The sequence below is a fragment of the Thamnophis sirtalis genome, unplaced genomic scaffold (genome assembly GCF_051295495.1).
Source record: "Thamnophis sirtalis isolate CommonGarterSnake01/CBP01778 unplaced genomic scaffold, rThaSir2_p1.2 scaffold_1, whole genome shotgun sequence".
NCBI classification, from domain to species: Eukaryota; Metazoa; Chordata; class Lepidosauria; order Squamata; family Natricidae; genus Thamnophis; species Thamnophis sirtalis.
The window spans coordinates 89,096,021-89,111,971 of NW_028261381.1; the positions used below are offsets into that span (position 1 = coordinate 89,096,021).

Here is a 15,951-nt window from a genome sequence, read left to right on the forward strand (position 1 = left end):
CATTTGATTACTAATAAAGGAAGAAGAGGTGTTTTTAAATTGAAATATTAGAGACGGCGTTACCTTTTCTGGAGGGTGAAGGAGGATCGTTCATATAGTTTCTATCTCTTTGCACCTTTTTATATTTTTCTGTTTGTAGTAATATATTTTACAATATTTTGTAAAATTTAATAAAATAATTTTGAGTCTGGCTGTTCTGTTAGCTCCAAAACTGAGCCAATCCTTTATCCCTGTCCATTATTGTCCTAATGCTATCCATTAGGCATTTAATTCTTAGGGGCTGATTGTCAGATTCTGAGATTTTCCCAACATGTTTAATACTCTGGTTATGTTGGGAATTGTATTTGTGTTCATGTTCATGATTTTCTAATGCCTTTGTAAGTATAAGCCCCTCCCCTTTTCACAGACATCATCTGGCATTTTTTACGGAGGTTTTTCATGCTATTAGGAATGTGTTAGTAAGACCTCCAGCTAATTGATAAGTGTTTGAAGATACTTTATTTTCTAGACTTCTGTAAACTGTTTCATTTTTTAAGGTAATGGTAGATAAAATATTAGGGAGGATGTCTTTCCCGTGGGAAAATTGTGGATGAAGTTGGAGTTGGCATTTTTCTCCAAGAAGGATGCAGGGAGTCAGTTCTTAAATATACTCCCATCTGGAAGCACATTTAGGTCTATTAAGTTGTTATTCATATTTCTCTCTTGCTTTTGAGAAATGTGTAGGGATAGTAAAATACCTGGAATTGCTATTTCAAAGCACTAATAGATGCATTCCTGTTTAGAGAATAAATGGAGTTTGGATTTGTGTCCCCTTTCACCATTTCAAAAGAGCTACTCTTGTCACCTCTTTTTGTCTCTCGTTCTGTCTACCACACTCAACCACTCCTCACTCTGCCTTGACTTGCCATCTTCCAACCAACAAGCTGCTAGTGCTTGTTTTCTCCAGTGTCAAACCATTTAGCTGTTACACCTCCACCAAATTTTCCATTTTTTCCCTTGTTCAGTCCAGTTCTTCTCATTTTGCATGTTTCACCTCTTCCTTTTATTTTGGTCCTGCCCTCTGGGACAAGAAGGAATCATTTTTATTTTTTTTATTTTCCTTCATTTTAATTCATCTCCAAATTCTAAAATATTTAACTTCATATTAGTTTTAATAGCCTTTAAGTTTTTCAGTATATATAAGTCCAGGAACTGTTCTATTTACTATAGCTGTTGTACTATGATTGATATAAAGCAATTTCTTTATGGCTGAATCCCTAGCATGTTGTTCATAATGCGGTCCATATTAAAAGGCTTCTGTCACATTGTAAGGTCACCATTATTAATTTTTAAATTATAAGGAGGGACTTGCTGGTTTGTGATGGTCATTAATACAATATTATGTGTTGTGAATCCTGCCTGGACATAGAATGAACTGTGATATTAATTAGAACTTTGACAAGTCCTCTCTGATAAAATGATGAGATTATTTGTAATTGATGTCACCATCAATTACCATTTAGTTCATCAGAAGCTTACTGACTGGTGTAAGCCTTAGTGCTGGCCTCAGGAGGTTGATGAGTGTGTGGCTGGCCTGCTTATATTACTGTGACAGTAGAGCAAGATTTTCAGTCAACATCCTAAATTAACTCTTTTAAAGTCTATTAAATAAATGAATGTCACACCGATCCAACCTAACATTTCCATTTGGAGATTTTTGTCAGTGTTGCAGTGTTTTGGGGAGCCTATGACAGAGTATATTAGATTTCCTCCCCCTGAATCTAAGAGTGTAAAATTATGTATTTGCTGCAATTGTATGAAACTAGGCTGTATTAATTGCACTGCTTTTCACCTACATATTTGTTCTTTAATTTTAATATTTCTCAGGTACCTAAAGGACATGTTTGGTTAGAAGGTGATAATCTCACGAATTCTACAGATTCCAGGTGTTATGGTCCTGTTCCATATGGATTGATAAGAGGACGAATTTGCTTTAAGGTATATTCCTGCAATCTAAAATGTGTTAATTTAACAGTTGTTATAGTCTTTGGGCTTAAGCTATGACAATGAGACATGTTCATTAGCTAGTGAAACACAGGGACCAGGGTGTTAAAATGTTACAAAGAACACGATCTTCTTAAATAAGATTGTGTTTAAGCCTTTACAAAGTATTAGTTAAGTATCTACTACATAAAAATATGCACGTACGCACACACACACAAAATTTCTCTCTCAACAATTCATTTGATTTTCTCTTTTCATGTATAAAAACACTACCATGTTGAACCATTTTTTATTTTGCAGCAAATATAACAGTAGTAAATATACCAGTTTGTACCCAACTATTCACACAATGCGGCTTCCCTTTCGGTTTCCCAAATATTACAATGTCTTCCTTGGTTGCAGCATGATGTGATATGTAGAAAACCAGTGGCCTGCCTGAAAGGCTTTTTCACTTCCACAACAGATACTAAAATACCACTCATTCCACACCTTCAGCGGCTCCACTGCTTTTCTTCTCTTCAGTTATTCCTACGCTGATTGCTGCTTTTCTTTAACCAGTTATTGATTCCTAAGAGTACCTGAACTCTAATTCCTTGTTTGCTTAGTTGATTCAGAAATGCTTAGCGAGGGATTTGCTAAAAGCTTTTCAGAAATCGAAGTATAAAATCTTCCAGATCAATATTTACATGTTTACAGTGTCAAATAACATAAATGGCTGTAGTATAAAGCTTTTCCTTAGAGAAGCCACCCTTCTCTTCCTCAATATTAGGCCTAACATGCTTTTAGTGTGATGGATCATTTTATAAAAATGGTTTTATGCCATTCTCCCATAAACAGATGACTTTAATGACATATTTTAAAAAACTATTTCAGCTTCCTACCTCAGCCTGGGTGTATTTCATCTGTATTGGTTTTTATGCAATTGTAGTTTGCTGGCTAACTCTCACATCTCATATTTATTCATAATTCACTATTTTGTTTAGATGAGGGTCTGCCTAAAGAGTACCAATGATTTTTTAATGCAGAAATAAAACAAATCCTCCATAATAGTCATATATACATCTTAAAGTAATGAGAATTAGTCATATATATTCACATTATCTTAAACCAGTGACCCTCAAGCTTTTGGGGAACAGGGACCAATTCCGTGGAAAGACGTTTTTCCATGGATCGGAGGGGGCATGGTGTTGCATGCTGTCTGCATCCTGTAGATGGGGCTTCACTTGTCCATACGGCCTGATTTCCATAGCCCTATGTCGGTCTACAGACTAGGGGTTGGGGACCCATCTTAAACAATTAAAATATTTAGCCCTTACAGAAAAATATGTGAGAAAATTAAACCAATATAAACGTTCTAATTTTCTAAACAATCTTAATATATCATCTGAAATCTTGATCAGTCACCAGTGAGTGTGTATTTTTCCCATGATGTGTATCCAGAGAAGCAGTAGGGAGAGATTGGAACTATAATTCATTCTAGATAATTCCAAATATTTTACTTATTAAATAAACATATTTCATTCTAGAAATTCTCCCAACACTGTAGTTTAAGTGAAGAGCATATGTAGCGTATTTTTCTGACTATAAGATGTTCTGTACTATAAGATGCACATTAGCTTTTAGAGGAGGACAAAAGAAAAAAAATCTGCCTCTTCTTCCTGTTTGCCGCCGATCGCCACAAACAGGCAGCGGCAACAATAGGCAGCGGCAACTCCCACCACCTAGAAGAGCTGATTGGCGCCACACCACCATCCCCGCCACAATATTTGTTCTATAAGACGCAGAGACATTTCCACTCACTTGGGGAGGGGGGAGAAATGTGTCTTATAGTCTGAAAAATACAGTGAGTAAATCTGTACTACTAGCCTGTTTAAGATGTTCAGTTCACTGCATTAACACTTCAGTTGAAACAGAGAAAAGCTAAAGGATGACTGATGCTCAACGTATTAAGTAATTGTTTGTTTTATTTCACAGCTTTGGCCTTTGACGGATTTTGGATTTCTGCGTTCAAGTCCCAACAGTCACAGGATTTGTAAAGGCTAATTGATTTATCTTGTCATCTTTTTTAATCTTTCAAATGTGATTTATATTTTTATATTCAATAAATGATGTATCATGATTCAGGTTATTTGTAATTTAGTTTTAATGAAACAGAGAGCCTAAAAATTATCAGCACATACCTTTTCTTCTGAGAATTTTCACACACATTCAACCATTTGGAATGCAAGAATTAAACCATTTCAGATTGAACTATTCTTTACTATTCCAGCTATTTACAATACTAGCCGCATTGATGTATTTCCTGGATGACACATCAAATAATTTCTATAACTAATGAACATGTATCACAGCTTACTAATGAAACATCTTCAACTTCATTTTTGGAAACAATGTATTTTCCACCACATCTGCACGTGAAAGAATAACAGTGATCACCTGTTGAAACAAAATAAACCAGTTTCAATGATTCCTCATATATCACTGGAAAGCTTATATTGAACAGAACCCGAATTAAATATTTAACGTAGAATAATAAACAATTTGCATGAGAAATAATCTATGGCATAATTTTATATTTCCACACGCAATGAAACCAGGCAATACCCACAAGAGAGAACATATTTTCAGTTGTGGTTGAGACAAGTTTGTAAATGCCTTTTGTGATGCAGCTTTTTGTTATTCTAGAAAGCCTGATAACTAGAGGGGAAAAACATGATGAACTACCTGTTCTGTAACTTAATCCACAGGTATATTTAGTCACTTGCATATATTTACAAAAAGCTTTTTGCACTACTAATTGAAATACTTTCTAACTACCAACATATCAAATAAGTTAAATAGCATACAAACAATAAATCATTACACAAAGCAATTTGCTATATACCAAAACAGTATCAAACCTGGGACAGTAAAAAAGAGCAATCAAAATGCACCAGTTTGTTACGATTAGAAAAGAATAATGAAGGGCAGTGATGTAATTACCAAGAACTGTTTCTTTTTACAAACAGTAAATCTAAATTACTTAAAATATTTCATACCACACAAACATTTAACTGATGGAACTTGTGACAACAGGATGAGGTAATAGTTATTGGTATGGATGCTTTTAAAAGAAATCTAGACAACACAATGAATGTTATTTCTAACACCTTCTGATTGATTTCATTTCTAAACAGAATCTTCAGTTTCAGGGGTCATTCAGGGATTCTGAATACAAGTTTATGGGGTGTAAACAAACAGCTGTTATCTCTGCAACCAGCTTTTTGCTTGCTATTCTAGTAGTGCTCATTTACACATTAATATTTCAGTTGACATATGAGGTGGTTTCACATAGCTTACTGTGATTCCAGGTCATATCTTCAAGTGGAACCTGAGTATCCACTGGACATCCTTGTTCTAACTCATATTCTATGAAAAAACAAAAAGACATCATTTACCACAGCATTGTGTAAGATAAAGGCTATAAGCTCACAACAACATACTGATTTGTTTTGTTTTCTATTCCATGAGCTCAAGAGGGAAATCACATTGTCTTCTCTCCACAACTGCTCTGTAAGGTAGGTTGGACTGAGAAAGAGACTGGTTGTCACAGAAGTGAGCCTCTATGGTTAAGAATGGATGAGAACATGGTTCCAGGAAGTGGATGCAGTTCTGACAAATTTAGTTTTAAATCATTTCTCCAAGAACTGCTCATATGTTTGATACATAACACTAACTCAACATTCTCCATTCAATTACTTTTCTCCTGAAGTATGTTAGCACACTTTAGAATTTGTATGCTTCTCCTTCTAGCTATCAGGAAGAACAATATATTTTTATTCTAGATATTACATAAAATAAAGTTAATGAAAAATATTTCTACTGAGATATAACATAAGCAAGTCAGATGTTTTCAACCATGGTATGCAGGAAAATCTAAAAAAGACAGGATAGGTTTCATTAAATTGTCTTGGTTAATATTTTTCATTTCTCATCAAATGCTTATCTTCTTTTTATAAAGAGGATATATGAGCCTTCACAAATCTTTTTCTGGTTGCCAGCTCAGCCATCTATCTGACTGCACTTCTGAACACTGGTGTTGCAAATTGTGTTAATCCTTCATATTCAAAATTGAAAGATATCTTTTCTCAAGTATATTTGAGAAAAGGGGTGTGTGTCAATAATCCATTAAAAACGTAGAAGTAAATACCATACAATGAATCAACATTTGTTTTGCTGAAAAACAAACGTTTTTCTTCTTCTCATAGTTGGATCTCTGTCTGTCTGTCTGTTGTCTGTCTGTCTGTCTGTCTCCCATCTTGGAAATGTGCCCATCTGAATCCTGTGTTTGACATGAGCCTGGGCAGTTAGCATTTGAGAAGCTTTGTTGGTTTCCAGATTACTCTGCAAGTAATCCAATGTGAGATCTTCTGAAGTTAAGATCTGATATTAGTATCTCCATATTGCCTACTACACTTCAAGAAAAAACATACAGCTTTGTGGAAATGATTGGTCTTATCCAATATAAGTTTAAACTACAACATGTTCTTTCCAGGGGAATAAATATTTCAAAAATATCTTCAGAGGGTATTATAGTTTATCTTTCATATTTATACAAGATGTTTCTTATGCTTCATAAAGGATTATGTGCTAATAGATACAAATGTATTTTAAAGGTGTATGTGTGCCTATACATACACACACACACACAGATGCATCTTTCGATGGAGTTTAGACATATATAATAAAAAACAGGTTAATGCCATAATAGTATGTGATATTTATAAGATAAAATAATCACAATTAAGATTAACAGCACACAAAGCACTACATAATGCAAATGTAAAGTGAAAAATGGGATGGTAGCTAGATAATTAACTCATAGTATCATTAACACTGGCAAATCTATTAACAAATTATTTGAGATTTACAGTGTAATAATGGTTTTCTGACAGGATAATAGAGTAGTCTCCATAGAAGATGCAACTTTATCATTCACTGCTTTGCATACATAATTACAATTTCATATTTTAAGTGAAATTTAGTTTAACAATTGGGATTCCTTGCTTTCTCAAATTAAATAATAACAATTATTCAGTAAGATATGCAGAATAATATTAATGCATTACAAACTTTAATGAATATTTAAGTATAGAATATTAAAGGTATAAGAGGTATTAATAGAATATCAAATAAGATAATTTTAAAAGTTTAGAGATAAGAAATATATTAGAAAAGGGTCTACATTGAACTTAGAATCCACATCAATATAAGGAAGAAATTGAGTTAGAATATTTAATTTGAAGGCACAATGCCGAACAACCCTAGAGGTTTATTAAGTTTTACTGTACATGCATTCCACAAGAAATTGAGTCACATTTAACCAAAAGCATACATGAACCTCCTGACTGAATATGAAAGAAATATTCTAGAACAAATGTTATACTGATGTTCTCCATTTTGGCGTATCCAATCTGCTACCACAATAGTTAACTATGAATAATGTATTGGTAGTGAAATTAAACACTTATTTGAACTGCCCTCATGTATTAGTGAAAAAAATTCTAATTAGCACTTTAATATTAAAGTATGATTTCTCCCCCATGCAATTCATTAATTAGCGGCCGATTAACCAGTATCAAGTTGGGCTATGGTCTCTTCTTCCTTTTTGCAACCTTAAATTGTGATTCTAATTTTACCTGAAATCTACACTACAGATCCCCAGGGAACAAGTTCCATCTAAATTAATCTTAATGAAGGCAATTAAAACAAATCAGACAAGTTAGAGATAATTACTGGATCAATAAAACCTCTCTGACCTAACCAATTCTGCACACCTTCAATAAATTAAACAGATACAATTAAAACAAAGTTAACCCATTTACATCTCAAATTTTGCTGCTACTGAAAGAGAGAAATGAAAAAGAACAATTATCTTTTAGTAATTTACTAATCTACCTTAGTAATAGTTTAAGAAGAAATATTACAATGTATGCATTGGAGCTTGTTAAAGCAAGTATTTTCTTTTTTCAAATAATTTTGTTCTTTATAATGATATCAATTCTTTATAATAATTATATTAGTTCTTTAATGTGATATATAACTTTTCAGATGTTATACTTTTATAAATGATTCCATCCATACTCATTTAGAGCAAAACCTACTGCTAAAAAGCCTATTCTTTAGGCTTTACTCCCAAATTTTTCCTTCATGATAGCAGGAAATAAATCATTAAAAAAAAGATGGAGTAGAAATGAGATATGGCTGCAAACTATGTCCTGTGTCTGTGATAACAGCATAAACATATGAATTCTGAATCTTCTACCTTTACAAGCTCCACCCTTGAAGGTATTACAAGCTGGCTTTTTTAACAAGGCTTAGCTGTTAAGAGAGTTCATAATAGTGATGGGAAGCATAAGGAAAAAACATTAAATGAGGCCACATCATAAGTACACTAGTAATTGAAATAAGGTGATGTTCCTAGCAGGGAATGTAAGCAGTAGTGGACTACCACAGAATATATTGGCAAAGGCCCTGTCAAACAATCCAGAACATTAACAAAGGAGAGCAGTCCAGTGTGTTCACAATGAAGAAGCCCAGATTGCAGGCAGTTGGAGAGCACAGAAGAGCACAGTGAATTGTCAGAATACACCAGAGACCTTACAAAGCAATCCAGAGCACTAGTATTCAGATTAGAAGCCCAAAGCACTAGCCACTAGTATCCATTGTGCTGGCAACGTTAAGAACTCCAAGGACATAAAAACAAGGTTAGGATAACAGGAGCAGCAGGGGAAAGGGAATTCTCAGAATCTCCAATGTCCAAATAACAGATTTGTGATATCAAACTGCACATTCTTTCTCCTGGCACACAAGTAACTGAGACCAGAAGTGGAGTGCAAATCCCAGTGCTACCAGTTCACTTGTGCACGTGCCACTTCTACGCATACGCAGAAGCATTTTGGCAGGTGGGCGGAGCCCCCCACCACTGCCACTACAGGTTTGCCCGATCCGGGCCAAACCTGGAGCAACCCACCTCTGACTGAGACTCTGAAGTTGGCTAGGAAGGGCAAAAACAAAACAAAACAAGAACAGAACAGAATAGAAAACCCACTGTATATTATGGAATATAGTGCAGATTACACGGTAAGAGTAAGCAATAAGGTTTAAAGGTTTCACCCATGCAGTCACGATTGACTTAACGGGGGAATGCTTATCTCCAATTATCAGCCAGGGGAACCTGCGTTGTCTAAGAGATGCTTCCATTATATTTGGCTAGCATGAAAATATGGAAAAGTGGTACCTATTTATCTACTCACATTTGCATGTTTTGGAACTGTAGGTTGGCAGGAGCTGGGGTGAGTAATGAGAGCTCACCCTGTTGCACAGCACTTAGGTCATGAACCTGGGTTTTCGGTTTTCTAGCGGACAAGCCCAGGGTCATAAACCACTGAGCCATTGCATTGCCGCCAAGAGTGTAGATTAAGAATATATAATAAGGAAACAGTACCAAAATCATTAGAGTTAAAGGACATGGGTTAAGGTTAAGGTAAATTAGAAGACCAGCATGGGTTAAAAGTGCCTAGAGTAAATGAGGCTAAACCTCTGCTTTAAGTGTGCATCTTTATAACTGTATTGTAGTTATAAAAATGTTTTGATTACAGAAATTGTCCTGCTTCAAGCCCAAATCTGTCATCTCAAAATAAAACTGAATAGTATTTATAACAAAATATAACTGAACTGCTATATTTTGGGCCTCAGAAAAATGAGCATATTCTAACAACATGTTAGAACACTTTCTGAATATTTTATTCGCAATTTTACAGTACTTTATTACGCACACTTAATAGACTTTCTTAGAAGATGAATGAGATAGCAGCTTATACAACTATTTTTTGTTGGATAATAATTCTTGACAATAAAACCTAAATGAAATACCTAAAAATATGCCGCCTTCCACATGAAATTGCCCTTAATTTAAGATTTCCTTTGAATACTTTTCTGTGTTATCCTAATAGCTGAGATGTTTTCCTCCAATAGAAATAAGACAGAATCTTTTATTAGGTTTTTGGAAAGCGTTAAAAATATTTTAGTTCTTCATTGGTTATTATATAATTTTAAATACAACAATTATGTTCTGCCTCTTCCTACTTCTAATCTACTGTATAATTTTTCTTTAACTTCTAAACAATAATTTCCCTGAGGACTCTCCTATGGATGAAAAATAATGCAGTCATAATTTTATAAATAAATGCTAAATCACTATTAGAAGCAAAGTTCAGTAAAGCTTTACTAGGATTGCATGTGGTCTGTGGGGAAAGATAAGAGAATATTGCAAATGGAATAATTTTGTATGTCAAATACTGAAGAAAATACAATAAACATTTTTACTGGTACATATTCTTTCAGAAAAGCACCCCAGGTATCAATGGTAGACCACAAAATAAATTTTGAATCTGAGCATATCATCATCCATCCCCCATCTCAATAATTCTGTGAGGAATCTTCAAATCATTAATAAAATTAAGTGTCATGCACAGAGACTATGTTAAATTCTCTCACAGAAGAGAATAACATATGTCCTTATGATTTCAATATGTGAAAATGATTAAGCCTTAGAAAAATTAGATATGATATCAAAAAGTGAGATTATCCTAGATATATTCCTAAATAGTTCCTAGTATTTTTGAATTGAATTGTAAATGCTACTGCCCTGATTCACTTTACTAAAAATATATTATCATGCTTTACTATGCTACTTTGATGTAATTATATATTTAAAAAGTTCCCAACAACATAATCACATGTGACTTTAAAAGACCAAGCTTCCCAGTATTTGATATTGAAGAAGAAGGTGAAAAGGAAAATAAAGAGGATAAAGTTTCTCAAGAAAATATGATTATTATTCAAAGCCAGTATTACAGAAACTTGGCTTGAATCTAAGATGGAGAAGATGTAACAGGATGTCGGTATAGTTAATAAGGATAATCATGAAAGGTTTAAGAAGATGGCTTTCAGATATTATTATTATTAGAACAAAAAGATGTATAAAGTTTAGGAAAATAAATAGACAAAAAGCAAAGTACAATGAATGCATTTAAAGATGTTTATAAACTTTCAATTCCCATAAACATTAGTCAGCATTAGAATTTGACTTTCTGCTTCAAAATATCTAGAAGATCAGTCTTTATTGCAGTCCTTAATGAAACAATGACAAACAGACAATAAATATACTTGAAGCAAGAACCCAAGACACTGAATGTCAGAAACAGTAAAATTCAGCTACAGAAGGATACTGAGAGTCTTTAAAAAAAATGAAGGACATATCCATGTATCCAAATTAGCCTATAGAACAAAAGCAAAGGGGTGACAGGAGATAAATTGTAAGACTTAATGACAGATGAAAAATGAATTACTTGGTGTAGGTTATATTCACCATCATCATCATTTTAGCCATTTTCTATTCATTGCAGGATGAAGGCCTCTTCAGCATGTTTCGAACCAATACGGTCTTGAGCTTTCTTTTCCCAATTGGCCCCACAATACTTGCTGATGTCATCAATCCATCTTGTTTTTGGTCTTTATGGGCACTTATTATCAAGTGGAATCCACTGTATGCCTGCCATGGTTCACCTGCCATTAGGTCTTCTTGTTTGGTGATCAGCCCATTTCCATTTTTTTACTCTCTTGACGATATTGTATACTTTTATTTGTTCTCTAATCCCTATGCAGGTCTTCTATCTTGTCTTATAATGCCGAGCATGTATCTTTCTATGGCTCTTTGCACCATTCTTAGCTTATATTCATAGGGTTCTTAAAGAACCAGAGATATGAAATTGGTATTTGTTATTTAGTTTGCAAGGTTTTTAAGCCACCAATTAACAACTCTGAGGAGTGTATATTTTCCATCATAAAATTTGATGAAAACAATTAACTGTTAACAATCCAACAAATAGATAAGATAAAAAGAAAAATGTAAATCAAAAGCCAAGAAATAAAACCAAAACCAAATAAAACAATGCAAAGGAATATCACAATTAACAGTCTCAAGTTGAAGCTCCATTATTCACCAGTGGTAGCAGTCATAACATTCCTGCCCCCGTGGCCAGTTTTCATGGGCATTCAAAAAGGTCATTTTAAAATCACAGCAAAGTTGTAATTAAAATGCTCATCTGAACTATTTGCCCATCTTTAGAACTATGAAAAGACAGTCTTCATGTAAAAATGTTGTAACACTAGTACACTGGCGAAACTGAAATGAAAACACATTTTAAAAATTAATGAAAAACTTTAGAAAAGAGAGGTTAGCAAACCTACGTGTAGTAAAAGGGCCATCTGGATCATTTGTGAGCAGAAATAATTAGATTTTAGATATACATAGAAATTGCAAGCAAGCAACCTAATAGAAATTATACAATCTTAAATTTGCCTTTTAAATTTTACTGAAGAGACATCTAGAAGTAATTTGATTTAAATGTATGCCTCACAAATCTATGAAACAACATTTTAACCAAAGATGACTAAGAGTCAGAGTTACACATCCCCTGAAAAATTTTGGCAATGTATATAAACTGTGACTTAAAGCAGCAGCAAATTAGAGAATTATAAGACTCTAACAAAATTACTGTGACACTATATTAATTGTTAGAAACTCCTGCTGAGACTTTCGGTATATTTTTATTAAATTGTTTCTAAGAAATAGTTAGAATCCCTATAACTAGCTTCTTGGAGCTTAATTTGCTGCTTCGTAGATGTACTTAGCCAAACAATTAAGGGCAGGTAGTCCTCAACTTCCAAATGTAATTTAGTCTGGAATCATGGTTGTAAGTCATACCTGTCGTTAAGTGGGTCATAATGTGACCGACCTGATTTTACATTTTTTTGCAGCAGTATTTAAGTGAATCACATGGTCATTAAGTAAACCCATTATCTCTAATGGGTGTTTTTTAAATCCGAACCCAGAAGTAAACACTGGTTTCTGACAAAAAAAATAACATAAATTGGGGTCATGGGACCATGGGATGCTGCAAATGGCTGTAAATGCTGACTGGTTGCTAAGTGTTTAAAATGCAATCGTGATTGGAGGAAGGCAGCCATGTAGAAGTACATGGGGGTGGGGTCATCGTAACTTCAAACAGTTGCTAAGCAGCCAGTTGTAAATTGAGAATTACCTATATTCAATATTGTAAACAACGTAAATATGTGTTTACTCTTGATCAGTTGTTTTTTAACATTTTTGCTATATTGAAGAAATAAAAATAAAATAAATCTCACTAACTTAACATATGCCAGAAATTGTCATAAATGTGTCTATTCATAAACCAAAGTGCTAATAAATGCTGTCCAATTAGTTGTTCTTGGTTCAATAAGCTTAGGAGTTGTGTTCCAATTGTTTCTGGTGATTGTGGCAAGATTTAAATAAAGAAGCCGCTTTCTATAGTTGGTTTTGTGTTATATCTTAATTGGAATTATTGGCTTGTTATTTTTCTAAATTCAGTGTCAATCTCTGTTCCTATAATTGCTTTCTAACTACACATTTTCTGGGTAGTTAGAAAGCAGTAAGTCAGGAATCCCAGCTTGAAGATAATGTTGACCACCTTTCTGATAGTTTAATCACTACTACTGGCAGAAACATCCCAATGAAGGGAACAGTTAATACATCAAATTTAGCTAAAAACAAAAACCACGTGTCCTAGGCATATATGTTGCCATTCCTGTGACTACAGCAAGCGCTAGCATATAAATTATTAGGAAATAACTTCTTTGCATAAAAACTATCAATTCTTTCAGAACAACAAGAAATGCATGTCAGAGGCCATGTTCAACCAAATCAAATAAATTTGGATAAGTTTTAAATATTTAAACATTTAAGTCCAGGAAAGTTTTACCAAATAAATAATAAAATCTTTATTCTCCACATTGCCTGAAAGGATAACGCCAGCTATTGATATTTCATTACATTTTAATTTCAAATGTAATCATGTAATAAGTTTGAATGAAATAATTTATCAGTTGTTACAAAAGGGAGGGTTTTTTCTCTTAAAAACAGAGTTCTATTTTTTTGCCTAATAAGTCCTAATTTTCACTTAGGCTTTACGCCGTACGATTAAATCAAAAATTATTTTGTCCATTGCACATTTTCAAATAATTAATGAACAAAAATAAGCTTGTCTACACAGTATATTATATGTATCTGCCAGCCACGCTGACTAAGCCTTTGTTTCTCAAATAAAATTGTGGCAACCTTCACAGCAGGGAAGTTAAAACAGCAAGAGAAAAAGGTTTGATGGTGTGCCAAACGTACAATGGAAGGGAATTCAATAACATGCTGCAGAGACAGTGAGCTTTTATCAGACACACTAAAAAGTGGTGGTAGCTACATGTCAATGCTAGACCGGAGTGTGTTACTGCAGAGTGCAACTGAGTGTTTTCCCCACAGGCAATACACTATTATTGACTCCCCCCATTAACATGGAGGGTGGATATACATTTATTGAAGGTTCTAATGGAAGGCTGAGGGACTCCTATCCTGAGGCCAGAGCAGAAAGACAGCCTATCACGTCATGTAATGGTAGCCCATGTGTGACAGATCTGACCTATATTTCCCCCTTTCTTTTTCACAACAGCCTGTCACTGTTTTACAATGCTACATTTCAAGAGATATACAAAAAGGTATGCTGGAACTGCCTGGTTAAATGAATTGTGGTTATAACGTGCTTGCTGAAAACTAGCTGGCATCATACATGCCTTGTGAAAAATATATATCCTAGGACAGTGCTTGATTTGTAAAAGGTGATAGAAAGGGTACAGTTTAATTATTGCAAAGTGTTCATAAAACCATATGCTGCAGGATACCTTTGACATAAATTACTCAAACTAATTTAAAATGTAACAGTGGAATGTAGCAAAGGGCGTGACTCCAGTAATTAAGAACATTTAGCGAAAATGCTTTAAATACTGTCAAATGAAGAATGGCTAAATGAAGTCATTATTATCTAAATTCTACATGCATTACATTTAGAACAGTTACCACCAAACGCTTTGTCGAAAGTAATTTAATGTTTTTAACCGCCTAATGCAGATGTGGTAATCAGTATAAATAATGCATCGAAATATGAAAGCAAAGATGGAAGCAAATGAAATGTTTTGGTTGAACAAATAATATTTCAGAGACCGCCACTAAACGATTCCCACATTTTTGACCATTGAGAGCTGCTGCTGTTGCTACCACTACAGCACTCCTTGGCAGGAACCTACCACGCCGCTGCAGGTCATACTCTTTTTTTGTCTCTTCATTTCCTAGAATTTTCCATGCTCGATCAATTTCGATGAACCTCTGCATGCGTGCCTCTGCTTCTCCTGCTGGCACATCTGTGCTCTGTTTGTCTGGATGATACTGCCAGTCAAAAAAGGAAAGTGAAAAGAGGAAAAATGAAAGAGGGAAGGAAGAGAATCAATAATAAATAGGGGATCTGTTTTGAGGTGTTTGGACACTATAAAGGTTAGAACCACGATGCCATGAAAAAACACAAACAAAGGGAACAATGCTGGCCAGAAGAGCCTGCTGCCAGGGTAATTAGGCTACTGCAATAACAGCAAATACACCAGTGGCACAAATGTCACAATGTGCGCTGATAGCATTTTCTGGATAATTTGCCGATGGAATCACTGGTCTTATGGAGTGATTTACCTTATTTACCTAAGGAGAATGATTAATGCAAAGAGAAACAAAGATTCACAAATTAATACAAGATGGAAGTAGAAGCTTATTATGTAATACAGATTCTTTCAACTTCGTTAGTAAATATGAGTGACATCACGTTGTCAATGTTTATCTGCCATTTAAAATACTTGCTTGCATCGGGGGAGGGGGGTATGGAGTTCAGTTAACAAAAATGGAAATACAGTTTGACATATATGTATTTTGAACAGATAGTTCATAATTTTAATGTGTACTAATCCCATGAATAAAAAATCCAAATTATTAAAACC

At 34.2% G+C, this 15,951-nt stretch overlaps 2 protein-coding genes across 4 annotated transcripts in view; one reads left to right on the forward strand and one right to left on the reverse strand.

The window, feature by feature from the left end:
- IMMP1L (inner mitochondrial membrane peptidase subunit 1) overlaps window positions 1-4,106 on the forward strand; it is a 36,492-nt gene extending 32,386 nt beyond the window's left edge. For both annotated transcript variants that reach the window (XM_087718724.1, XM_087718730.1), the window contains exons 5-6: window positions 1,867-1,977; window positions 3,958-4,106. In XM_087718724.1, coding sequence (XP_087574850.1) covers window positions 1,867-1,977; window positions 3,958-4,026 — 180 coding nt within the window. In that variant the 3' untranslated portion in view covers window positions 4,027-4,106. The remainder of the gene's footprint in view (window positions 1-1,866; window positions 1,978-3,957) is intronic.
- Window positions 4,107-4,108: 2 nt separating this feature from the next.
- Window positions 4,109-15,951, reverse strand: part of DNAJC24 (DnaJ heat shock protein family (Hsp40) member C24) — a 41,599-nt gene continuing 29,756 nt past the window's right edge. For both annotated transcript variants that reach the window (XM_087718746.1, XM_087718737.1), the window contains exons 3-5: window positions 15,217-15,355; window positions 5,323-5,391; window positions 4,109-4,419 (exon numbers count right to left, since the gene is read on the reverse strand). In XM_087718746.1, the coding sequence (XP_087574872.1) occupies window positions 4,298-4,419; window positions 5,323-5,391; window positions 15,217-15,355 (330 nt within the window). In that variant the 3' untranslated portion in view covers window positions 4,109-4,297. The remainder of the gene's footprint in view (window positions 4,420-5,322; window positions 5,392-15,216; window positions 15,356-15,951) is intronic.